Source organism: Myxine glutinosa, chromosome 1, assembly GCF_964187855.1.
Source record: "Myxine glutinosa chromosome 1, kmMyxGlut1.1, whole genome shotgun sequence".
Taxonomy (NCBI): Eukaryota; Metazoa; Chordata; class Myxini; order Myxiniformes; family Myxinidae; genus Myxine; species Myxine glutinosa.
Window position 1 is genome coordinate 277,451,016 of NC_136261.1, and position 25,662 is coordinate 277,476,677.

Sequence of the window (25,662 nt, forward strand, 5' to 3'; positions counted from 1 at the left end):
TGTCACTGTACTCGCAAGCCGTTCGCCGTTCGCTTTGGCGTTGCGAATGGACCAAAACATTTCATGCACCAAACCATTTCATGTAAAGCGTTCGCCGTTCGCTTTGGCGTTGCGAATGGACCAAAACATTTCATGGACCAAACCATTTCATGTAAATAGAGGGGGGGATATAATTTTAGATATAGATATAGTACGGGCATGCCCTAGTATATATAATGCGGATATGGGATTTGCATCCATCCCTATCCGCTTGTAAATATTCCCCTATTTCCTCAATACTTCCCAACTATCCCCAATCCCCCATTCCCTAGTCCCATTTTCTGTAAACAACACTCTGTAGACCCGACCTCCCCCTATTTCCCCCATTAAATGTCGCACCCAGGTTCACCGCATCTCATGTAAGACAACTATAGGACATCTTGCTAGTTATTCTTAGTCTATGTCAGTTAAGGACTCGTTTCCATTAATTCTGACTCTTCGTTGCACCAGAATGTGATTGTATGGCACCGTTAGGAAGTTTAGGACCTCCCAATACCTCCCCGCAGCTCTTCCTCACGGTTCAGAAACAACAACAACAACAGCGACGGCGGCGGCGTGCACAGGGAGGGCGCGTCCTCACTCCGGCTTGGTTGGTAGGGGGTGTTGGGAGGGCACGAGGCCTTCCCCACGAGCCGCCATCAAACATGTGCTCGACGGGGTTACCCAATAGGGGCTCCCTGTCAGCTCCTCGTCAAGGGCGGAGCCCGGTAACCCCCGCACCCAATGGAAGCGGCGGACCGGTCCCATCTGGGGCGGAGCCAACCAGCCGAGGGCGTGTCACTCCCCGCTGAGCATGCGCAGCCGAGGGGGAGGTGACGTCAGATGCGCGCTGAGCTTGGAGAAAAGAAAGACGCCACCTCCGAGCGCTGTGAGGCCTCCCTGCATCTCTTGGACCGTGCTTGATCCTGTCCCCGAGCCAAGGTGCACCTTGTGCTATCGAACTACCTGTCCTTCCCTGCCATCAATCCCTGTGTAAGTCAGCCTTGTTCCGTTTGTCTGTGGTCTGTCGGGGATAAGATAAGACTGTAACTAAGTGCCCATCTCTTCTGTGTCTTTTACCTCACTCTACCTTGTAATCTACCCCTTTTCTCCACCACTAATTATATCCTCCTCCGGAGGTCTTGAGAACTGTACCCCTTGCGTCGTTTCATCTATCCCAGTCGTTGTGTCCTTTCCATCATTGATTTAGCGTAGCGCGATTTGGCCAACGTCCGAGTGGAATCGGGTGAGTTGGGGAAGAATCGGGGGAACTGTTAGGTCGCGGTGGACCATCCGCTCGGCCCATAATAACATCTAAACTGCGATCCGTAACAATATATATATATATACACAGACTTGGCATTTAATACGGAATTTATTTTCTTTTCTTGACTTGGGTTTACTTTCTGAACTCAGGAAATCAATCTGATGAGTTTATTTTACCCTTCGGTGATGTCTTTGTTGAAAGAACCATGTCACTGATTGTCTTTCGCAGCAAGAAGTCAATAACAGGATTATATCACAGGTGGCGTGACAAAATGTAAGGACAGGTACATTTGACGATTGGCTTCACAATCGGGTATATAAGGGTTGTTGCGTTCTGTATTAGTGGAAAACAACTGCTACACGTCTACAAAAGTTATTGCCGTTTCCTCTGGAGATGGTCCGTCAACTTGACAATGCTGTTTGTGTGGTGGCTTTACGAAATTCTGGCATGAAACAGTGTGCTATTGCTCGGCAGTATGGCATCACTCAAGGTCAGGTGTCAAAGATCCTGAAACGAAATGCTCAGAGGGGTGTCCCTACTCCAATACCGAGGCCAGGACGTCCACGCAGAACCACAAGGAGAGATGATCGCCAGCTGCACCACCGGTTAGTCTGCAATGGCCGTACCAAGTCAGCTAATCGGCTTAGGGCTGAGTGGCAGCAACTGACAAATGTGCCTGTATCCAGAAGGCTAGTCAACCAACGACTGGTTCAAGCAGGCTATCGTGCCAGGCGTCCCCTAAGAAAGTCACGCCTGACCAGACAACACAGCCAGCGCCGATTGCAGTGGGCCAGAGAGCACTGTCAATGGCAGCCAGGACACTGGAATCACGTGACCTTCAGTGACGAGTCTAGATTTCTGGTCTATCGTCAAGATGGCCACGTCCGAGTGCGCAGACAAGTGCATGAAGCCCACAACGAAGATTGTATAGTGCCAAGAGTCCAAGCTGGAGGTGTTGGGGTGACCGTTTGGGCTGCTTTTCATGCAGGGGGCAAAACTGACCTGGTTGTTCTGAATGGAAACCTGAACCAGTTCAAGTACAGGGTCATTCTGGAAGAAACATTGCTTCCATTTGCTCGTGCAGCCTTTCGAGGAAACTTTGTCTTCCAAGATGACAATGCACGGCCTCATCGTGCTCGCATGATCCAACACTTTCTTGCTGACCGTGGTGTAGAGCATATGGAGTGGCCTGCCATGTCCCCGGATATGAATCTGATAGAGAACTTGTGGGCAGAATTAACGCGTCAAATCGACAACTTGGACCAGCAGCCGACCTCTGTGCGTGAATTGCAGCAGACTATTGTCACTGCATGGCAAGTGATTCCTGTCCAAACCTTGGCAAATCTCGTGAACAGCATGCCTCGACGTGTACGTGCTCTCCTGAATGCTCGTGGGGGTTACACGAAGTACTGAACTGTAATTTTACTGTCCGTAATCCCAGTCATAATTTAGCTTTTGTTTTTGTTGAAAAAAAATTTGGCTAATGTGCAAAATAAAGAGATACTTCTGGAAAACGTACAGAAGTTTAACACAATACTGTCCGTGAATTGAGTTCGATATCAGTTTACATCACTTTCAAGGATCAATTTATTTGCTTCGAAATGTCAAATGTGGTTTTTATTTCTTTTAAAGGTCATATTAACAAAATCTAGAATAATTTCAACATAATTCCAATGAACTTTTGGTTCTAAGTCATCTTGAAAAGTAAGTTCACCCCCACAAAAAATACGTTTCATATTAAATGCCAAGTCTGTATATATATATATATATAAATCATGCTGTATTATATTCTGTTCTTGGCCCCATCTCTCGGTGAAGAATCACTGAAAAATTAAACAGGTTGTCACATCTGGTTCCGGATCTTCACCAATATCTATTTGATTCGTCCTTGTCACATACCCAACCTGGTTACCAAGTTTCGTCCAAATTAGTCCATAACTTTTTGAGATATCTGATAGACAAACAGACAGACAGCAGTAAAAAACATAACTTCCGTTCACCTTCGATGAGGGAGGTAAAAATTTTAAATAATAACCACATAATTTAAATACTGCCAAAGCTGACTTGAGAAAGCGAAACCAACATGCAAGTCCATACTGAAACCCAAAGGTTGATCGAGCAGAGGGAGACAGATAACTGAGGTACGAAGAAGCTTGAGGCAGTCCAAGCCGGACGAGACCCAGGGTGGCCATTCAAAATTAGAGGTGTGAGCGAACTGAGCTGGGACAAGGCTGCTATCGAAAGCAGTTTCTTTGCCGAGAACCCGTCATGGTGAAAGCAACGCACTCGCTCCCACATGCTTGCATGTGCCATTGCCTGACAGCGACCATTTTGATACCTCATGCTGGAGAAACGGTGATCTCAACACAACCCTCTTAACAACATTTTACATCATATGTTTTATACCTCTCCCACCTCCCCCCAAGCCCTCTCTCTCCCACAGTTCTCTCGATGTCCCTGCTCTCAAATGTTGCATTTGTGTCCTTCAACTCTCCCCATCTTGTCTTCCACTCCCCTTATTTTGTGTTTTATGTGTCGGTTTGACTTTTTGTGTGATTAATGTTAGCTCTTTCACGAGCCTCGATCTTGTATATAAAATAATAATAAAAAAACCCGTCCCTCCCCGACATCACCGCCTCTCTAGCATTCGGTCTGCATCTGCAACCAAAGCCTACACTTGGAAAAAGGAATGAGGCTCCAAACGTCCAACTCCTTCTCGTATGTCCACACATAGTTTGTGTTCTCCATTTAGAAAGCTATGTGCAAGGATATTTCTTAGATTCATGATTTTGCAAGTAGCACAAGCTTTTTCAAGGACAAGTAGCAAGTAGCATACACTTAAATATCAAGAAGGCCGACGTGGGATCCTTATCATACACAAACTCTCTTAGTGCTGGCAGACTGGCATTCTGACTTAACGGGGATGCAGTGATGCATCGCCCTGCATGCAAAACACCGGGATGACAGTTTATAGCTGGATCAGGGTTCAAACTCAGGCTAGACAGCTTAGGCCTTAGAGGCAATGTGTGTGTACCTCTAGGCCTTCCTTTAGCCCCTCCAATGGGACAGTGTACAAACATACATAACACAAACAACTATTACTACTCCTCCTATAATGCACTACATATTTACATGGGAGGCTATCATCAAAAAACTAAAAGTGCAGTGTCCACATGGTAATGCCACAAAAATAAATTGTAAAACATTTGTTAATTTACTTAAACTATCCAAAAAGAGGAAGTCAAAAGCAATGAAACTTTTTTCTTCTCATTTCAACATCAGTTATATTTTTCTGTTACCAATTCACACTGAAATGTGCTCAAAGGGGCCATATAATTCATTACGTACACACGATTATGGAGGCAAAATTGAAGGGGGTGGGAGCAAGAAGAGTGTGGGTGACCGGGATGGGAGGCGTGAGATAAGAAGGAAAAGGGGGTTCAAATAAGATGGGAATACGAGTACGGTATACGGGTATAGTGTAGGATAAATTAATTATGTGACATCAGGGCCAGGGCGGGAGGCGAAGGGGAGGAGCGGGAGGCGAAGGGGCGGGGCGGGAGGCGAAGGGGCGGGGCGGGAGGCGAAGGGGCGGGGCGGGAGGCGAAGGGGGCAGGGCGGGAGGCGAAGGGGGAGGGGCGGGAGGCGAAGGGGAGGGGCGGGAGGCACGTGGAGGGGCGGGAGGCACGTGGAGGGGCGGGGCGGGAGGCACGTGGAAGGGCGGGACAAAGATATTAAAGTTTCACCATATTTGCATACGAAATAAATAAATGACCCCAGATAATCCGAACTTCGCATTTGTTCAATGACCATCAATGAAAGGTAGTTACAGCAAAAATGTTCTTGAGCCTTGAATATTTCATTTTACATCATTCTCGTTTACGCTGCAAGTATCGGTGCATAGTTTAAAATATATATATATATATATATATATATATATATATATATATATATATATATATATATATATATATATATATATATATATATATATATATGACTGAATGACGCAAGTTGGTAATTGGTTCGTTTCGTTAGAGGAAGAGGGAACGTATCCGGGACACACGTCACCCCCGTCGGTCCAATATTACCAAACAAGTGCAGATCACACTCGAACACGTTCCACAGACCGGTGTGCTCCTGAATACCGCATCCCCTTAACAACTTATCAGTAACAATATTTACAATCAATTAGATTTTTAAACAAATTTACCAAACTGTCACTTTGTAGCAAAGCCTCAACCTTGAGCACGACATTTTCTTGCGACAGACACCTACCATTGGTCGCTACGTCCGCTTCGACGGGTGACAGGTATCGTCCTGCGAACCAGGTTGTCATGGTCCTGCTGAAGGACTCGCCACGTCGTCCATGAAGACGGACTGCGAGGAGAAGTGCCGAGAATGAGCCCAGCACTACCAGCTTGAGGATGCTCATGTTGGCCCGATGGCGATAGATACATGAAGTAAAACGGCAGCGTCAAAAATGAAAACCCAGTAATTAACCCGAGTCATCGACCTCATTCTCTCGCTAAATGTTCCTTATTCTTTAACCGACAACAGTTAGTACATCGTCATTCATTAACATGTTTAACACTGAAATTATAAAATGCTCCTCATGGTCGAACAGCGGTGCGGCCCTATACACCGCCCATACTAGTTCAACAAACAGAAGGCAGACAACTATAGCCAAGTAAGCTAAATCATTTATCTGGAGAAACATGAAAGGGAGTGGTTCGGAAATGATGTAAATGATGTAAATCAAACCTCTCTATGCTGCTTCCTTGGACCTTGGTATAAATGGGTTCGATTCCTTCGGATGCTCAGCATAGATCGAGTTGGTGCGCCCTGCACATGAGTGCAGACGTAATACGTTTCGTCCGAGTCCGTCCACAACTTTTTGAGATATCCTACTGCTCACAAAACAGACAAGGATGAAAATATAACCTCTGTCCACTTTGGATGGTGGACGTAAATATGCAATTCCACTTTTATGTAGTAGCTAGGCCTATAGACTAGCAGGTAAGCAGAGTACCTGTCTCCGATGAGTTAATAGATGTCTAACCTGAAATGAGCAATGTTTGGGAGTGTGTAGGGGAGAGCGGGGCACCTTGAACAGGTTTTTGAACATTTGGCTCTGCACCTGAAATGCTAATTTTGACTTTTTGTTATTTGAAAATAATTTTGTGGGCCAAAAATTTGTTTTGACTTCAAGCTAAATTCTGCCATAGGTAACATTAGTCAGCATTTTTTTTTTACAGCCAAATCACTTGGTATACCAAGTTTTTGGTGTGCTACCCCTCATTGGTAAAATACCCTTTACAGCCAAATAATTTGGTCATTGTCATGTTCAAATATCAGCTTCCTAGCTAAAAGGTGCCTGATATATTTCCCAGATGAGAAACAAAAGAAATAAGTACTTAATAAATCGGTAATAATCAAGTAATTAATCATTTAATTGATAAATCAAAAAAAAAAAAACACCGTTTTTGTCAAAGCAATTGCTCACTCTTGTGCTGTGGAGCTATGCTCGCACGATAAAGCCGGACAAAATGGACGACACCAGGAACGAAGTTTCACTGAGCTATTTATTCTAGCTCAACTCGAAAGAACTCAAAAGCACTGAATAGCCCGTTAACACGGGCGGCAATTTATATCAAAAGTTCACCACACAAAAGCCACGCCTCTCAAGCGGGGCGTGGTATGCAAATAAGTCAGCCACGCCTCTCAACGGGGCGTGGTATGCAAATCGAGAGTCCGCCCGGGCAAGGCAAGTCCGGACACGTCCGGGCGAGTCCGGGCAAGTAACCGCCCGCCGGTTACGTCATCGGCCGGTGCAAGGTGATTTTGTCATGCTTCCGGTAACCGCTACATGCCCCCCCCCCCCAGAATTAACTTGCACCGGGAGAGTCAGTTTGAGGGGGGTCTTGATGACCCGGCCGAAACGACCCCTGGCGATTCGTGTGGGGGTGGGAGGTGGCGTGGCGGTGGATGGTCAGGCGGGGGGCTTGGTTGACGGCCCCGTCGTGGAGGAAGGGCCAACCGTGGAGGTTGGTCGAGGTCCAAATGGGCCGGCTTGAGGCGGTCCACGGAGATGCGGTCCGGTTTGCCGCCGATGTCAATGATGAATGACTTGTCGTCCCTCTTCAGGACCCGGAAAGGGCCATCGTTCGGCGGCCGGAGTGGTCCCCGGTGTGCGTCATTCCGGAAAAAACATACTCCGCAGTGCAAAGTGCTGGGGGGACGTGGGGTTGGGGGCAGCCGTGGTGGGACGTGGGCACGGGGGCAAATCTCCTGTATTGGTGAGCCGCAGCCCAGGGGCGGTGGCATCAGGGATGAACTCGCCCGGCACGCGCAGTGGCTGGCCGCAGACCAGCTCGGCGGTGGAAGCCTGGAGGTCCCCTTTAGGGGCCGTTCGGAAGCCCAATAGGACCCACGGGAGCCTGTCGGCCCAACCGTCGTCCTGGAGGCTGGCCCTGAGAGCGGCCTTCATCGAGTGGTGGAACCACTCGCACAAGCCGTTGGCTTGGGGGTGGTAGGCCGTGGTGCGGTAGGGCGGGCCATACTTTTTTTTTTTTGTAAACCAATCGAGAGGGGTGTTCATATTACGTATTTTGGTGTGTAGAACACAAATCTGAGGTTTTAAAAATTCTGATAACCCTAACCTACATCAATTTGCAGTTGATTATTATTAAATTTTTGATTATTTTGCTATTCTTCTGGAAAAAAAGAGACGTTTTTTATTTTGAAGTTAGGGCTTTTATTTTGGTAACTTCCTGTTGGGACGGCAGTTGTAGCCATCTTGTTGCTGAAAGCTCGATGTTGAGGAGGTTGGCAATCCTTATCCATCCGTCTTCTCTTCTCTTCTTATGGCATTGCCAGTAAGTACGTTTTTGATTAGGAACCTGAGGAACAAATAGATAATAATTTAAGATGTAAATTACCTTGTTTTATATTATATTTGTTAATTGATTTGTGTACTTACCTATTGCTAGCCTGAGTTACATGTGAAGGAAAATAGTGACCTGTGAAGTGAATATTTTGACGGTTTTCTGTAATACCTGTGTAATACCTTAATATCTGTCTGTAGTGGATACTCACCTGTGTATTATTGTTTTTATTTCAGTGTGAACTACTAAAAATGGCTCAAGTCAGAACAAGGATGAAATCAAGTTCTCATTTAAGTAATCTTGTTGGCACTGGGCAGGAGCTGTTGGTGTCTGAACTGCCAACTGTGAGGGATATCCTGAGGTATGGCATCTACTTGAGGGAGCAAAGTGAAGATGACAGGAGGAACTACCCAGTGGACCAGCTCGTGTCTGACATCTACCCTGGTCTGATTTGTCAGTGGAGCAAAGCTAATGCTCTTTGCAAGCCTGCTGTTATCAATGAAAAGGTGACCATCATGTCCAAGCTCAAGGAGGTCTGGAATCAGGCAGTGACGTTTTCTCTTGGGAAGGGAAACCTTGATGCCAAAGAGAGGTTCATTGTCAAGTTAGACAAGTTATTTGATATTTTGACTTGCAAGTGTCAGATTACCAGTTGTGAGGGGGGAGGCTCTGAGGGCTGTGTGATCCAAGCCCACATTAACTGTTCCTGCAGCAGAGAGAAAATGATTCCTGTGAAAGATCTTGCCTACATCAAGGGACAGAAAGAGAAGGTTGGAAGTAAAGGACCCCACCAAATGGGGAGCCCTGATCTGCTTGGTATGCCCACAGTGAAGCCATCCTCCAAACACTGCTGTGCTCTGAGGATCAGAAGGAGAGGACTGAAGGGGTGGAGAGAATCCTGGCCATCAGGGGAGTGGGGGACCCAGACACTCAGCTGGGGGACCCCTCTGTCAGGAACAGAAAGACACCTGACATCAACTGTGATGCTTCCAGCATTGGTAACTTGATCAGCTGGTCAGAAGGTGTGTCAGAGCCACCTCTCACCTGCTCCCTAAGCACCTCGGAGGTGAAGAACTTCATCAACACCCCCATGGAGGTGCTCAACTGGCCTTGCCACACACAAAGCATTGAGAGGGTTGTTAAAATGGTGACTGAGGCTTCTGCTAAGTACTTCTCACAGGAAAAGAGGGATGGAGGCATCAGGGCTCAGGAGGCCAGCAGGAGGCTGATGTCCAAGAATGAGTCAAAGCAGGACTTGTGCAAACTGGTAAAGTTCAAGAAGTAAGGAGATTGATCTTTGTAATTGTAACCAGTGATATACATGCAGTTCACCTGTTAATAAATATGTACATTTGATTTGGCTGTGTCAATATGAATGATTTCCCTTATATCTTTTAATATCTTATAAAGGGGTTTGAAAGGGTAAAATTGGCAATTTAGAAATACAGATTGATGTAGGTTAGAGTTATCCTATCCAAAAAATAAACTCATATTTGAATTCCCCATAAAAACCACATAATATAGACACCCCTCATGTTAGGATTTCCTTCAGATTCATTTTGGCACCTGAGTATGACCCGCCCGAGTGGTGCGGTGTAGCTTGACCCCCAAGGCCTGGGCGACCGTGCCCCAAAGCTCGGAGGTGAATTGTGGGCCTCTGTCGGAGGAGATGTCCGAGGGGGCGCCGAAAAGGGGAATCCAGGTGCCAATGAAGGCCTGCTCCACGTCGGCGGATGTTGTTGATGCCAGCGGGACGGCCTCCGGCCACCTGGTGGTCCTGTCCACCATCGTGAGGAGGTGGGTGAAGCCCCGCGAGGAGGGAAGGGGTCCCACCAGGTCCACATTGACGTGGTCGAAGCGCCGTGTGGGCACGTCGAATGGTGCCAACGGGGCCTGGGTATGCCGGTGGACCTTCGCGCGCTGGCAGGCGACACAGGCATTGGCCCAGTCACGGACGTCCTTACGGAGCCCGTGCCAGACGAACTTTGCTGCCACGAGCTTCTGCGACGCTTTCCGGCCCGGGTGGGAAAGGCCGTGGAGGGCGTCAAAAATGTGCCGCTGCCAACCGGTGGGCACGATGGGGCGAGGTTGGCCCAGGGAAACGTCGCACAGGAGAACTGTGCCTGTGTCCTCGAAGGGGACGTCGGCCAACCGCAGGCCTGTGTCCGCTGTCCGGAGGGCTTGCACCGTGGGGTCGGCGGTCTGGTCGGCCGCCATGTGGGCGAAGTCCACACCGAGGTGGACAGCGTTCGCGCCGGACTGGGAGAGGCAATCGGCCACAGCGTTGTCCTTGCAAAGGACCTTCGGAAAGGTCCTGTATGTGTGGTATCGGGTACCGGTCGGGGGTGGTGGCGTCGTTGAGGCAGCGGTAATCGCCGCATGGTCGCCATCCGTGACCCGGTTTGGGCACGTGCCGGATGTCCGTCGTAAATTCGGACACGGCGGAGAGGTGGCGCTGCTGGCTGGCCAACCACGGCTCTGCAACCTTGGCCATGGCGAAGACCAGGGGTTTGTGGTCCACAAACGCCGTGAACGGGCGGCCCTCTAAAAGATGGCGGAAGTGGCGAACGGCCAGGTAAAGGCCGAGGAGCTCGCGGTCGAAAGCGCTATACTTGCGCTCGTTAGGGCGAAGCTGCCGGCTGAAGAAGGCCAGCGGTTGCCAAGCCCCGTTCACCCACTGTTCATGCACGGCGCCCACCGCGTAGTCAGTAGCGTCCATGGTGAGGGCGATGGGTGCGTCGAGTGCCGGGTGCGCCAGCATGGTCACGTTGGCGAGGGCCAGCTTAGCGCCCGTGAATGCCTCGTCCATCTCTTTGGTCCAGGTGACGTCGTGCTTGGCCGGCTTGCCCCGGAGGGCTTCGTACAGGGGGCGCATGAGTTGGGCGGCGCGAGGCACGAACCGGTGGTAGAAATTTACCATCCACAAAAATTCCTGTAGGGCCTTGATGGAGCGGGGGCGCGGGAAACTTGTGACTGCCTCCACCTTGGTAGGCAGCGGGACGGCCCGCGCTTCGTGATGCGGTTCCCCAGGAAGTCGACGGCCGTTACGCCAAACCGGCATTTCGCCGGGTTGATGATGAGGCCGTGCTGGCCGAGGCGCTCAAAAAGCGTGCGCAGGTGGATGAGGTGCTCTGCCCGGGAAGTGCTGGCGACGAGAATGTCGTCCAAGTAGACGAAAAGGAAGGTGAGGTCGCGCAGCACATTGTGCATCAGCCGCTGGAAGGCCTGGGCTGCGTTCTTAAGGCTGAACGGCATGCGAAGGAACTCGAAGAGGCCAAAAGGTGTAATTACCGCTGTCTTCGGCACGTCGGCCGGCCGGACGGGTAACTGGTGGTAGCCCCGAATGAGGTCGACCTTGGAAAAGATCACCCGCCCCGCCAAACGGGCGGAAAGGTCCTGTATGTGTGGTATCGGGTACCGGTCGGGGGTGGTGGCATCGTTGAGGCAGCGGTAATCGCCGCATGGTCGCCATCCGCCACCCGGTTTGGGCACGATGTGCAGGGGCGAGGCCCACGCGCTATTCGAGCGCCGCACAATGCCCAATCGCTCCAGCGCGTCGAAATCCGCCTTCGCCACGGCGAGTTTGGTCGGGTCGAGGCGACGAGCCCTGGCGTAGACCGGTGGACCTGTGGTCGGGATGTGGTGTTCGACGCCGTGCTTGACGGCGACGGCCGAAAACGTCGGCTGCATGAGGGCGGGAAACTCGGCAAGCAGGCGGTGAAATCGTCCGTGGCCGGGAGCGCGCAGGCTAGCTTGGTTGGTGTGGAGCCGCTCAATGAGCAAGCGAGCAAGCTGAAGGTCTCCGTGTTGATGAGCCGACACTGTTTGACGTCCACCAAAAGCCCATGCGTGCACAGAAAATCTGCACCCAGCAAGGCCATGGGCACGTTCGCCGTGATGAAGTCCCACCTGAAGCGCTGGCCCCCGAAGCAGAGTGCGACGCTGCGCGAACCGAAGGTGCGGATGGAGGAGCCGTTTGCAGCGACCAAGGCGGGGCCGCAAAGCGCAGCCTGTTTGTCCTGCACCGAGGCGGGTATCACGCTCAGCTGAGCGCCGGTGTCACACAAAAAACGCCGCCCGGACGCTGTGTCCGTGATGAACAGAAGGCTGCCTGAATGGCCGACGCTCATGGCAGGCAGCGAGCGCCGGCCTGGTCGTTTCCCGACCTGCCGAAAGTGCATGGTGGGCAGCACGTTCTGGCCTTCTGCCCGAACCTGGCATGGTAGTAGCACATGGTCCGCTCTGGTGGAGGCTCCGGCGGTCGTGTCGGGTTCGGTCGACGGGGCGTCGTGGCGGCCACTGCCGCCAGTGGCACTCACTCGGCCGGTGGTGGCGCCGGTCGTGGCGCGGGCGTTGCCTCAGTCGGCCCAGGGTTCCAGGCGGCTGCTCCGATGTGTCGCCTGGCCGAGAAAAATTTATCGGCCTCCTTGGCCAGGGCGCGAGGGTCCATGATGGGCGAGTTAGCCAAAGCTAACCGTACCTGCCCGGGTAGCTGCCGGAGGAACAGCTCGCAGAAGAGGAAATCCGGGCTGTGGTCGCCAAGTAGAGCCAGCATGTGGTCCATGCGCTCGGATGGATGGGCCTCACCCAGCTCCGGGAGGTCGAGCAGTTGTCGCGCACGTTCGGTCTCCATGAGTCCAAACGCACCGAGGAGTAGGCCTTTGAATGCGCCGTATTTGTCGGCGTTTGGCGGGTTCTGTAGGAAGCTCAGGACCCGGGCAGCAGTGGAGGCGTTGAGCGCGGAGACCACATGGTGGTAGCGTGTCGTGTCCTCCGTGATGTTCCGCAGGGCGAAGAGAGAATCTGCCTGGGCGAACCAGACGGCTGCGTGTGATTCCCAGAAGCCAGGGAGCTTCAAAGCTACAGATGACTCCATCGCCGTGTTCTCAAAAAGGGGTCACCAATTGTGGAGCTATGCTCGCACGATAAAGCCGGACAAAATGGACGACAGCAGGAACGAAGTTTCACTGAGCAATTTATTCTAGCTCAACTCGAAAGAACTCAAAAGCACTGAATAGCCCGTTAACACGGGCGGCAATTTATATCAAAAGTTCACCACACAAAAGCCACGCCTCTCAGGCAGGGCGTGGTATGCAAATAAGTCAGCCACGCCTCTCAACGGGGCGTGGTATGCAAATCGAGAGTCATCCCAGGCAAGGCAAGTCCTGACACGTCCGGGCGAGTCCGGGCAAGTAACCGCCCGCCGGTTACGTCATCGGCCGGTGCAAGGTGATTGTGTCATGCTTCCGGTAACCGCTACAGTGCCACAATTTTAGCTTCCTAGCTCAAAGGATGGCTGAGATATCGTCCGGACAAACAAAGAAGACGTCATGCAGAGCACAATACTTACAAAATCCACCCCTCCCCAAAATAAACAGTTTCTATGGGAACATCAAATTGTACATTTCATTAAAATTAAAATTGACGATCTTAATCAAAGTTCGGGTCAATCGGATTAAAATGTATGATTTTTCAGATGAAAATTGATGTTAGAAATTTGACTTTGAGTTGACCTTTGGCCTTTTTACCTCAAAAATAGTTGGTTTCCCAATTCAGTGATGCACTATGTAATTGCTGTTTCATTTTCAAGTTAATAGGATGAAATCGGACAATTTTTCAGACGAAAATTGATTTTAGAAGTTTGACCGTGGTCCTTTGACCTTTTGGTTTGACATTTGACCTTGGTTTTGACTTGGTTTGACCTTTGACATTTTGACCCCAAAAATAGGTTGGTTTTCCAATTCCACGATGTATAATGCAATTGCTCTTTAATATTTGGGTTAATTGGATGAAAATTGACGATTGTTCAGATGAAAATTGATGGTTTTAGAAGTTTGACCTTGAACTGACCTTTGACCTTTTGACCTCAAATTAGTTTCTTTCCCAAATCAGTGAGGTACTCTGCAATTGCTGTTTCACTTTCAAGTTAATCAGATGAAAATTGATGATTTTTCAGATGGAAATTGATGATTTTAGAAGTTTGACCTTGAGTTGACCTTTGACCTCAAAACAGTTGGTTTCCCTATTTAGTGACTCAATATGAAAATGCTGTTAAATTTTCAAGTCAATCAGATGTAAAATGACAACTTTAGAAATTTAACCTCAAAATGACCTTTGACCTCAAAAGCAATAGGTTTCCTCCTTATGATGAACTCTACCGTCTGGTGAAGTTTCGTGAAGATCGGTTTAAAATTGTGACCTGTTGGTGATTGACAGACAGACAAACAGCTAAACAGACAGACAGACAGACAGAATGAAAAATCACTCATAGAGCGACATTTGGCAAAAGAAAACAAAGTAGAATGGCACTCAGTAGAGCATCCTTTTCACCTAAAAAAGAATTGGTGGTTGAATTCAGTGACCTGATATGGAAATAGTCTTCAAATTGTAAGTTAATCGGATAAAAATTGACAATTTTAGAAATATGACCTCTGTTGACCTTTTGGCCAATGTTGACGTCAAATATAATTGGTGGTTGAATTCAGTTCGCTGATATGCAAATCCTATTCCGATTTCAAGTTAATCGGATGAAAATTGAGGATTTTAGGAATTTGAAAATGTTGACCTTTTGGCCATGTTGACCTTTTGACCTCAAAAATAAATAAGATTCGGTCGGACCACCAACTCCACCATTTGGTAATTTCGTGAATATCAGTTCAAAATTGTGACATGTAGGCAAGTATAAGTGAGCAGACAGACAGACAAACAAACAAATGAAAAATCACTCATAGAGCGACACTTGGCAAAAAAGAATAAAGTAGAATGGCACTCAGTAGAGCATCCTTTTGACCTCAAAAATAATTAGTGGTTGAATTCAATGACCTGATATGCAAATCGTCTTCAAAGTTTGTTAATCTGATGAAAATTGACAATTTTAGGAATTTGGCCTATGTTGCCCTCAGAAATAGTTGGTGGTTAGTTTCAGCAAACTGATACGGAAATCCTATTCAGATTTCACGTCAATCGGATGACAATTGAGGATTTTAGAGATTTGAAAAAAGTGGTTGACCTTCAGCCTATGTTGGCCTTTTGGCCTAAGCTGATCTCAAAAATAGTTGGTTGAATTCAGTTAGCTTATATGAAAATACTATTCTAATTTCAAGTCAATCGGATGAAAATTAAGGATTTTAGAAATTTGAAAAAAAGTGGTTGACCTTTGGCCTATGTTGACCTTTTGACCTCAAAAATATATAGGATTTTGTCGGTCTACGAATTCCACCGTTTGGTGAAGTTGTGTGAAGATCGGTTTAAAATTGTGACAGAGGCAAGTTTAAGTGAGCGGACAGACAAACACATATACAAACCAGAGTGATGAACATACTTGTCCAAAAAAACATTTTTGGCCAAGAAACAAACACACAAACTCAAACACACATTCAAACCGGAATGATAAACATACTTGTCAATAAAAAAAAATTGCCACGTAATAACACACAAGACTAACCAATATACTTGAAAAATCTTCTATTTTGCAAGTAACAAGAAAACAAAGAATGAAAACTGAGTACTCTCTTTCGGTGACCGGCGAGGACGTCAGGCAAGCCTGGAGATGGAATAGAATAGGAGCGGTGTACAATATATGGTGGAGGCTGTGTTAGATGGTTCGGTACACCGGTACACCGTAGTCCTGAAGGAAGAGAAGATGGCTCAACTGGAAATGTCAGGTCTGCAAGATCATAAGGTAGGATCATCCCGATAAACTCCCCAGGCCAGATTGTGGTTGATCTTGGGGATGCACTAACAACATGGGCTCGTCTCACTTTGCATGGGCTGGAAAAAGCATGGGTCGGGATCCATAGACATAGGTGGAGGAGTCTCCAACTAGCATTTGGGGTTTTGTTAATCAAATTGACATGTCATTGGTTTCCATGAAAGGGGTGCTTGCAAGTACCTCAACATCAAGGTTCTCCATGACCAAGCCCTCAAACGTAAGGTCGTGATGGTCTCTGGACAGAGAGAACTGCTTCAGGAACATGTAAAGGAGATGAACCATCAGCCTAGTGAGAAGATTGGGATGAACTCTTGACAGAGACACCGAGTCTCTTAGCTTTAACACCAGCAGCATACTCAGTACTTCCATCAACAACCATACCCTCCACATCAAGCAGTCCACACATGCCCACTGTACCCCCATGGCACCCACACCACACGCCCACTAATAATCACACTATCATAGACCCACCCAACAAGCACAATCGACTTTCTTCATCTGATCTCCCACCCTTTGATAAATCTGGTAAATATATTAACCCTTTCCTCATTTTGTCCACCAAAACTCTTAAATGAGCCACCTCCAAGTATTTAGAAGAGGAAAGACCTCCCAGTCTCCACCAACCTCAGGAATAAAGGAGCTTTGAACAAGCTAAGAAGTGTCTCCAGAAATGGCCTCGTCCTCTCGTCATCTGCAACTCCAACACTGGCGACCCCGGCTGCTCCCGAACAGATTCTGGGGCTGAAAACGAACATGGCAAGCGCAGTTTCGATCGAACTGCCGGAGTTTTGCGAACGTTTTCAGGGGCTTCCAACGAGCATGGCGACACCTACACTGGTGGCCCCGGCTGCTCCCGAACGATTTCGGGGGCTTCAAACGAACATGGTAAACGCAGTTTCGATCGAACTGCCAGAGTTTTGGGAACGACGGGCGGCCGCGTGGTTTGCGCAGGCTGAGGCCCAGTTTGCCTATCGGAACATTTCCGCGGGCGACACGGCGTATTGTTGGGTCGCATCTGCGCTCGGCTCCTCCACTGTGACCAGAGTGGTGAGCTTACTCCAACGTGCGCTGCTGTTCGCAGCCTTCGCGTGCACTACGGCCAAGCACCTCCTCTGTGACCAGAGTGGTGGGCCTTCTCCAATGTGCCCTGCTGCTCGTAACCTTCGCGCGCACTATGGCCCAGCACCTCCTCTGCGACCAGAGTGGTGAGCCTTCTCCAACGTGCACTGCTGCTCGTAGCCTTCGCGCACACTATGGCCAAGCACCTCCTCTGCGACCAGAGTGGTGAGCCTTCTCCAACGTGCGCTGCTGCTCATAACCTTCGTGCGCACTACAGCCAAGCACCTCCTCTGCGACCAGAGTGGTGAACCTTCTCCAACGTGCGCTGCTGCTCGTCACCTTCGCACAACTACATACTACAACTACAATTCGCGAAAACTCTACAACTACAGCTACAGCTCGCGTGTATAAAGCTGCAACTCGCGCAACTACTACTCCTACTCTGCAACCTCGGGAGGCCCGCGAGGAACCTCAGCAGCCTCCCCCGAGGCCTTGGCCAGCCCCCTCGGTTGGCTCAACCCCACAGCGGCGTTTTTTCACGTGCACTGAGGCCGAGCACTGCTCGAGCCTGCTCGGCACTGCCGAGCGCGCCCGCGAACTACGTGCATGCCCGTGCGAATGCATTCTGGGGGGGCGCATGTAGCGGTTACCTTATTGGGACAAAATCCACGTGCACGGGCCAGTGGGGCTTTTGATGATGTGGGCGTGACGTACATGTGGTTGTTGAAGCCACGCCCTCCACATTTTGGCGCCTTTTGGCGCGATAAAAGCTGTATGAGTTCCTTTCGCGGGACGCAGTCTGTTGGAATAAAGGAGCTTTGAACAAGCTAAGAAGTGTCTCCAGAAATGGCCTCGTCCTCTCGTCATCCGCAACTCCTACAGTATCTTGTATTAACATTTCCATTAAAATTATTTTGAATAATAAATATCATTAAACCCCTATACATTTCCTCAATACAAATAGCCTCTTCCCTTGTAAGAAATGGTGTATTCTCATCATAATACTTAACATTCATCTCTCTTATTAATCTTGTAAAGTAATTCATTTTTGGTTCTAATTTAAAAGAGTTATATATTTTTATATTTTTTTATCATCATTAATAAAAAGATAATCACAGAATAAACATTGTTTATGGGCTTTTGACTCTATATTTAATCCCACTCTATCACAAGCCGGCCAATTCTCTAATTTATCATATGGAGAATCAGGGAATTCAAGAGGCTCAATATCTGGTATGTCGTTTGGATTTATCATATTTATATAGTAAAAGATTACTTAAACTAAAAATCATCTTCACGATAATCGGTGCTTTCATAATCGTCATCATTTATAAAACTACTTTCATAGCTATCCTTAGAACACAAACTCTCAGTATCATAACTGTCTTGCGAAGACAAAGTCTCACTACCACTATCACTATCATCACTTTTAAAATCAACAAAATCTTCACTTGAATAATGACTCATATTTAATTGGAAGAAAAAACATTACCGTCTATATCCATATACTTTTTTTCATTAACAGATTCAACTACAAATTTTTTTATATTAAAGGTAATTTTAAAATGGTTCTTAGCTACGACTGAACGAAATGACATTTCTCCTAATATACAGACTTGGCATTTAATAAGGAATATTTTTTTTTCTTGACTTGGGTTTACTTTCTTAACTCAGTATATCAATCTGGTGAGTTTCTTTTACACTTCGGTGATTTATTTGTTAAAAGAACCATGTCACTGATTGTCTGTCGCAGCAAGAAGTCAACAACAGGATTATATCACAGGTGGCGTGGCAAAATGTACGGACAGGTGCATTTGATGATTGGCTTCACAATCGGGTATACAAGGGTTGTTGCGTTCTGTATTAGTGGAAAACAACTGCTGCACATCTCCAAATGTTATTGCCGCTTCCTCTGGAGATGGTCCGTCAACTCGACAATGCTGTTTGTCATGGAGTGGTGGCTTTACGAAATTACGGCATGAAACAGCGTGCTATTGCTCAGCAGTATGGCATCACTCAAGGTCAGGTGTCAAAGATCCTGAAACGAAATGCTCAGAGGGGTGTCCCTACTCCAATACCGAGGCCAGGACGTCCCCGCAGAACCACAAGGAGGGATGATCGCCAGCTGCACCAGTTAGTCCGCAATGGCCGTACCAAGTCAGCTAATCGGCTTAGGGCTGAGTGGCAGCAACTGACAAATGTGCCTGTATCCAGAAGGCTAGTCAACCAACGACTGGTTCAAGCATGCTATCGTGCCAGGCATCCTCTGAGAAAGCCACGCCTGACCAGACAACACCGCCAGCGCCGATTGCAGTGGGCCAGAGAGCACCGTCAATGGCAGCCAGGACACTGGAATCACGTGATCTTCAGTGACGAGTCTAGATTTTTGGTCTATCGTCAAGATGGCCGCGTCCGAGTGCGCAGACAAGTGCATGAAGCCTACAACAAAGATTGTATAGTGCCAAGAGTCCAAGCTGGAGGTGGTGGGGTGACCGTTTGGGCTGCTTTTCATGTAGGCGGCAAAACTGACCTGGTTGTTCTGAATGGAAACCTGAACCAGTTCAAGTACAAGGCCATTCTGGAAGAAACATTGCTTCCATTTGCTCGTGCAGCCTTTTGAGGAAACTTTGTCTTCCAAGATGACAATGCACGGCCTCATCGTGCTCGCATGATCCAACGCTTTCTTGCTGACCGTGGTGTAGAGCATATGGAGTGGCCTGCCATGTCCCCGGATATGAATCCGATAGAGAACTTGTGGGCAGAATTAACGCGTCAAATCGACCACTTGGACCAGCAGCCGACCTCTGTGCGTGAATTGCAGCAGGCTATTGTCACTGCATGGCAAGCGATTCCTGTCCAAGCCTTGACAAATCTCGTGAATAGCATGCCTCAACATGTACGTGCTCTCCTAAATGCTCGTGCGGGTTACACGAAGTACTGAACTGTAATTTTACTGTCTGTAATCCCAGTCATAATTTAACTTTTGTTTTTGTCAAAAAAAATTTTGGCTAATGTGCAAAATAAAGAGATACTTCTGGAAAACGCACAGAAGTTTAACACAGTACTGTCCGTGAATTGAGTTCGATATCAGTTTACATCACTTTCAAGGATCAATTTATTTGTTTCGAAATGTCAAATGTGGTTTTTGTTTCTTTTAAAGGTCACATTAACAAAATCTAGAATAATTTCAACATAATTCCAATGAACTTTTGGTTCTAAGTCATCTTGAAAAGTAAGTTCACCCCCCAAAAAAAATATTCCATTTTAAATGCCAAGTCTGTATTAACATCTTTCATTTCATCAAGATTAACATCTTTGGGGTTATTAAAAAATATAGAAATAGTCTTCTCATCGTTTTATCTTCCTTTTCAGTAGCTTCAGCAAAAAGAGTTTTCTTTTTTGATACTTTTACATTTTTCATTACCTCCTCTAGTTTATTATAAATCTCCATAAATAGTGGTGAAACTTTTGTTATCATTACTTTAATTGACGACTTCTCAAAGACAGAGAATGCTCTTCCTTTAAAAGGTATTGAGGAGCTCATATTATCCTTCATAATAGGTTTAATGCAAAAGTTATTGAAAGCATCTTTGTTCAATTTTACATCAGTGCAATATATTTCAGTATCCTTTTTAAATGAGGAGATTGATTGAAATTTGTCTTTTGTGTTTTGAAACATTGTATTTATTAGACAAAAAAGTGATTGCCAAGAGATTGAGGGGAAAATAATTTACCATAATCTCAAAATGGTATGTGGTTCAGGAGGTGGTCAGACGAGGTCATAAAGAGAAGTTTATCATTTCATATCAGCTCAACGGCGATACCTAAACCGAGAGTTAAATTCTAATATAACATTTGTAAATATTCTAGATGGTGATTGTTCTTCGAAGAGAATTAAGTTAAAACCTAAAAATGAAACACAAATATTCGTTGGGTCTCTGCATGAGTATAATGAAAAATGGGGGGGAGTTAATAAGTTAAATGCAGGGAGAAAAAGGGTGTAATTTTTCAAGCCTGGCATGCCTGGGCAATGTTTAGGGAAAGTGGGCGGGGCTTAGTAAAAAGTGGGCGGGGTTAGGAGGGAGAAAAGGAGGCGCAATTTAATAGAGAAAAAGGGGTGTAATTTTTCAAGATAGGTGGTTTGAATCAATGCTTCCATACTTTTCCCCATTGGCTTCAATGTTAAATTTGAGGTGAGCTAGAACCTATGAGTAGTAGTGAGGTCGATTGAGGATTTAATATTTGGAAAGAGGTTGTCCCAAAAGAGGAGGAAATCTGGTTGAAAATACAGTGAGTTAAGTTTTTTTTAGCTCTTTCCCCCATTGACTTCAATTTTAAATTCTATGTGTTTTAGTAGTTGGTAAATTAGCTTCGTAAAAAGTGGACGCAATTTTTTGAGAGAAAAGGGGTGTAATTTTATGAGAGAAGGGGTGTGAGTCAATAAGTTTTTCCCTTTTTCCCCATTGATTTCAATGTTAAATTTAATGTGTCCCAGACCCCCCCATTTTTTCCCTACTTCCCCCAAACCAACACATCAGCCAAGCTAACACATCCACCAAACCAACTCATCAGCCAAAGTAACACATGCCCCAAGCCAATACATCCGCCAAACCAACACATCAGCCAAACAAACACATCCACCAAACCAACACATCCACCAAACTAACACATCCACCAAACCAATACATCCACCAATCAAACACTTCCGCCAAACCAATACATCAGCCAAACTAACACATCCGCGAAACTAAGACATCTGCCAGACTAACACATCCGCCAAACAAACACGTGCGCCAAACTAAGACATCATTAGTAACCCTTACCCTAAGCCTAACCCTAACAACCCTAACCCTAACCCTAACCCTAACCCTAACCCTAACAACTAACCCTAACCCTAACCTTAACCCTAAACCTATCCCTAACCCGAACAACCCTAACCCTAACCCAAACTAACACATCCGCCAAACAAACACATGCGCCAAACAAACACATGCGCCAAACTAAGACATCCGCCAAACTAACACATCCGCCAAACAAACACATGCGCAAAACTAAGACATCTGCCAAACTAACACATCCGCCAAACAAACACATGCGCCAAACTAAGACATCCGCCAAACTAACACATCCGCCAAACAAACACATGCGCCAAACTAAGCCATCCACCAAACTAACACATTCGCCAAACAAACCCATGCGCCAAACAAACACATGCGCCAAACTAACACATCCGCCAAACAAACACATGCGCCAAACTAAGACATCCGCCAAACTAATACATCCGCCAAACTAAGACATCCGCCAAACTCACATATCCACCAAACAAACACATCCGCCAAACTAACACATCCGCCAAACAAACACATGCGCCAAACGAAGACATCCGCCAAACTAACACATCCGCCAAACAAACACATGCGCCAAACAAAGACATCCGCCAAACTAACACATCCGCCAAACAAACACATGCGCGAAACTAAGACATCCACCAAACTAACACATCCGCCAAACTAACACATGCGCCAAACAAACACATGCACCAAACTAAGACATCCGCCAAACTAACACATCCGCCAAACAAACACATGCGCCAAACTCAGACATCCGCCAGACTAACACATCCGCCAAACTAACACATCCGCCAAACTAATACATCCGCCAAACAAACACATGCGCCAAACTAAGACATCTACCAAACTAACACATCCGCCAAACAAACACATGCACCAAACTAAGACATCCGCCAAACTAACACATCCGCCAAACTAACACATCCGCCAAACAAACACGTGCGCCAAACGAAGACATTTGCCAAACGAAGACATCCGCCAAACAAACACATGCGCCAAACTAAGACATCCGCCAAACTAACACATCCGCCAAACAAACACGTGCGCCAAACTAAGACATCCGCCAAACTAACACATCCGCCAAACAAACACATGCGCCAAACTAAGACATCCGCCAAACTAACACATCCGCCAAACAAACACATGTGCCAAACTAAGACATCCACCAAACTAACACATCCGCCAAACAAACACATGCGCCAAACAAACACATGCGCCAAACGAAGACATCCGCCAAACTAACACATCCTGTAAACAAACACATGCGCCAAACTAATACGTCCGACAAGCTAACACATCTGCCAAACAAACACATGCGCCAAACAAACACGTGCACCAAACTAAGACATCCGCCAAACTAACACATCTGCCAAACAAACACATGCGCCAAACGAAGACATCCGCCAAACTAACACATCCTGTAAACAAACACATGCGCCAAACTAAGACATCCGCCAAACTCACACATCCGCCAAACTAACACATCCGCCAAACTCACACATCCGCCAAACAAACACATCCGCCAAACTAACACATCCGCCAAACAAACACATGCGCCAAACGAAGACATCCGCCAAACTAACACATCCACCAAAGAACACTTTCGCCAAACTAACACATCCGCCAAACAAACATGTGTGCCAAACTAAGACATCCGCCAAACTAATACATCCGCCAAACAAACACATGTGCCAAACTAAGACATCTGCCAAACTAACACATCCGCCAAACAAACACATCCGCCAAACAAACACATGCGCCAAACAAACACATGCGCCAAACGAAGACATCCGCCAAACTAACACATCCTGTAAACAAACACATGCGCCAAACTAATACGTCCGACAAGCTAACACATCTGCCAAACAAACACATGCACCAAACAAACACGTGCGCCAAACTAAGACATCCGCCAAACCAATACATCCGCCAAACAAACACATGCGCCAAACTAAGACATCTGCCAAACTAACACATCCGCCAAACAAACACATCTGCCAAACAAACACATGCGCCAAATGAAGACATCCGCCAAACTAACACATCCGCAAAACAAACATGTGCCAAACTCAGGGGGCGAGCCAAACTGCCAAACTCAGGGGGAAACGCATATCGAGAGGACTGGACTTGAGGGGGCGAGCGCATTGTGAGCACTTGTTGGAGCGCATCGAAAAGGACTTGTGGAGAGAACTTCGTTGCAATAGCACTTTGAGGATTTGAGGACTCGCTCGCTTTGAGGCTTTGAACTGTAACTCGCCATATTACGTACGCGCCTGAGGGGAAGAAGAAGAGGCATTGGCGGTACGAGTACGCAGCCACAGCCAAACGCGCCGGTGGCGAATAGCGAATATTCCAGCCACGCGAGTAAACGCGCCCATAGCCGCCAGTGATTATCCGCCAACCGCACCAGAACCCACCCTCTAGCGTTCGCCCCGTAATAACCCTGTGCGTCCAAACGGCGTGCTACGAGCTCCTGCCTTCTCCTGGATCCATCTGCATGGGACGAGCCGGAGACCGGAGGGAGCTGCACGAGAGCAATTCCTGGACGCGCGGACCATCATCCTGCAGCTGCAATCCCTGAGTGAGTGTGAGTGAAACTGGCCCATAGTCTTTTGGGTATTAAGTAAGACTGTCTAAGGATTGCCCTGTGTCTCTGCTTCTGAATCATTGTGAATAGTGTAAATAAATCTTGTTCTTCCTTTTTCCAATTCGATCGCCTTTGTGATTTCGCCATTGACTAAGCGTGGCACGAATAAGACCGCTAGAACCGGGTTCACCATCTACATGGCACGGATCGCGTGTACGCATCGCTCGGCGTCTCAACACACGTGGTTCGTGCGAGGCTTATCTCCTCATTTCAGGGCAGTGCGAGTCATTAGGTAATAGCGAATTTTAGTCCTAATACCCTATTTCGCGCTGTCCAGAAGGGATGTCATAGGCCTCGGGTCACGCCTGGTCAGTCAAAGACAAGGGGACTAATCCCCCCTTGGTAAGGGGAGAAGGCCGGCGGCGGATCCGCAACATTTGGTGTCAGGAGTGGGATAGGCCCCGAAGTGCGCTTAACGCACTCCAAATTACGAGCGACCAAAATGTAGTTTTTAAGGTCCAAATTTAATTCGTGCCATGGCTAGCCAAGATGGTCGAATGCCGGTGGGGGTAAATGATGAGGTAGAGGAGGTAGAATTGATAACCCAAGACCCCCGGTAAGAATTGGAAGAAATGGAGGAGGCATTTGATGAGGATGCGGCAGCAGAGGTAACAGGAGAAGAAAATGGCGGTGCCTCGCACGTGGTGGCGAGGGCCGAGCCCGCAGCGCCAATAGATATGGGCCTTTTAATGATGCAACTCACGGCGTATATGGGAGAAGAATTAGGTAAACTGACTGAAAAATTGGACGCCCGGAGTGACAAATCAAAAAGGGAAATAATTGACGCCCAAAACAATGACATGAATAAAATAAATGGGAGAATGGACATCCAAGAGAAAAAGATGGATGCTCAGGGGGACAAATCCACCCGGGAAATTAAAGAAATGAAAGACGGGTTAAATAAATTGGAAAACAAAATGGGGGGCCAATTGAAGGAAATGGGGGACAAATCCGCCCGGGACATAAAACAAATGGGGGGTCAATTGGAAGAGGTGTAAAAGGAACTGGATGCAAAAATGGACACCCGAGGGGAGTTAATAAAAGAGATGGGGAAGGACATAAGACGCAGGTTGAGCGAAGAGGTCGCAAAGGGACGTGACGAGGTAATGCGGTGTGAGGAACGCGTGGGGAGCAAGCTTGGGCAGAGCGCAGCCAAGTTGACCGAGGGTCTAGAAATCGCGACTCGGGGTGTGGAAAAGCCGACAGCCGCCGAGTTGGAAAAT

The 25,662-nt window shown here is 47.4% G+C and overlaps 2 protein-coding genes across 2 annotated transcripts in view; one reads left to right on the forward strand and one right to left on the reverse strand.

Annotated features, from left to right (window-relative positions):
- The window catches only part of AREL1 (apoptosis resistant E3 ubiquitin protein ligase 1), a 165,732-nt gene extending 159,852 nt beyond the window's left edge, over positions 1-5,880 (reverse strand). Inside the window, 1 exon segment of the mRNA XM_068132168.2 lies at positions 5,564-5,880. Coding sequence (XP_067988269.2) covers positions 5,564-5,720 — 157 coding nt within the window. The 5' untranslated portion in view covers positions 5,721-5,880.
- Positions 1-25,662, forward strand: part of ZNF575 (zinc finger protein 575) — a 686,770-nt gene that overhangs the window by 134,309 nt on the left and 526,799 nt on the right. The gene's annotated exons all lie outside the window — the stretch shown is intronic.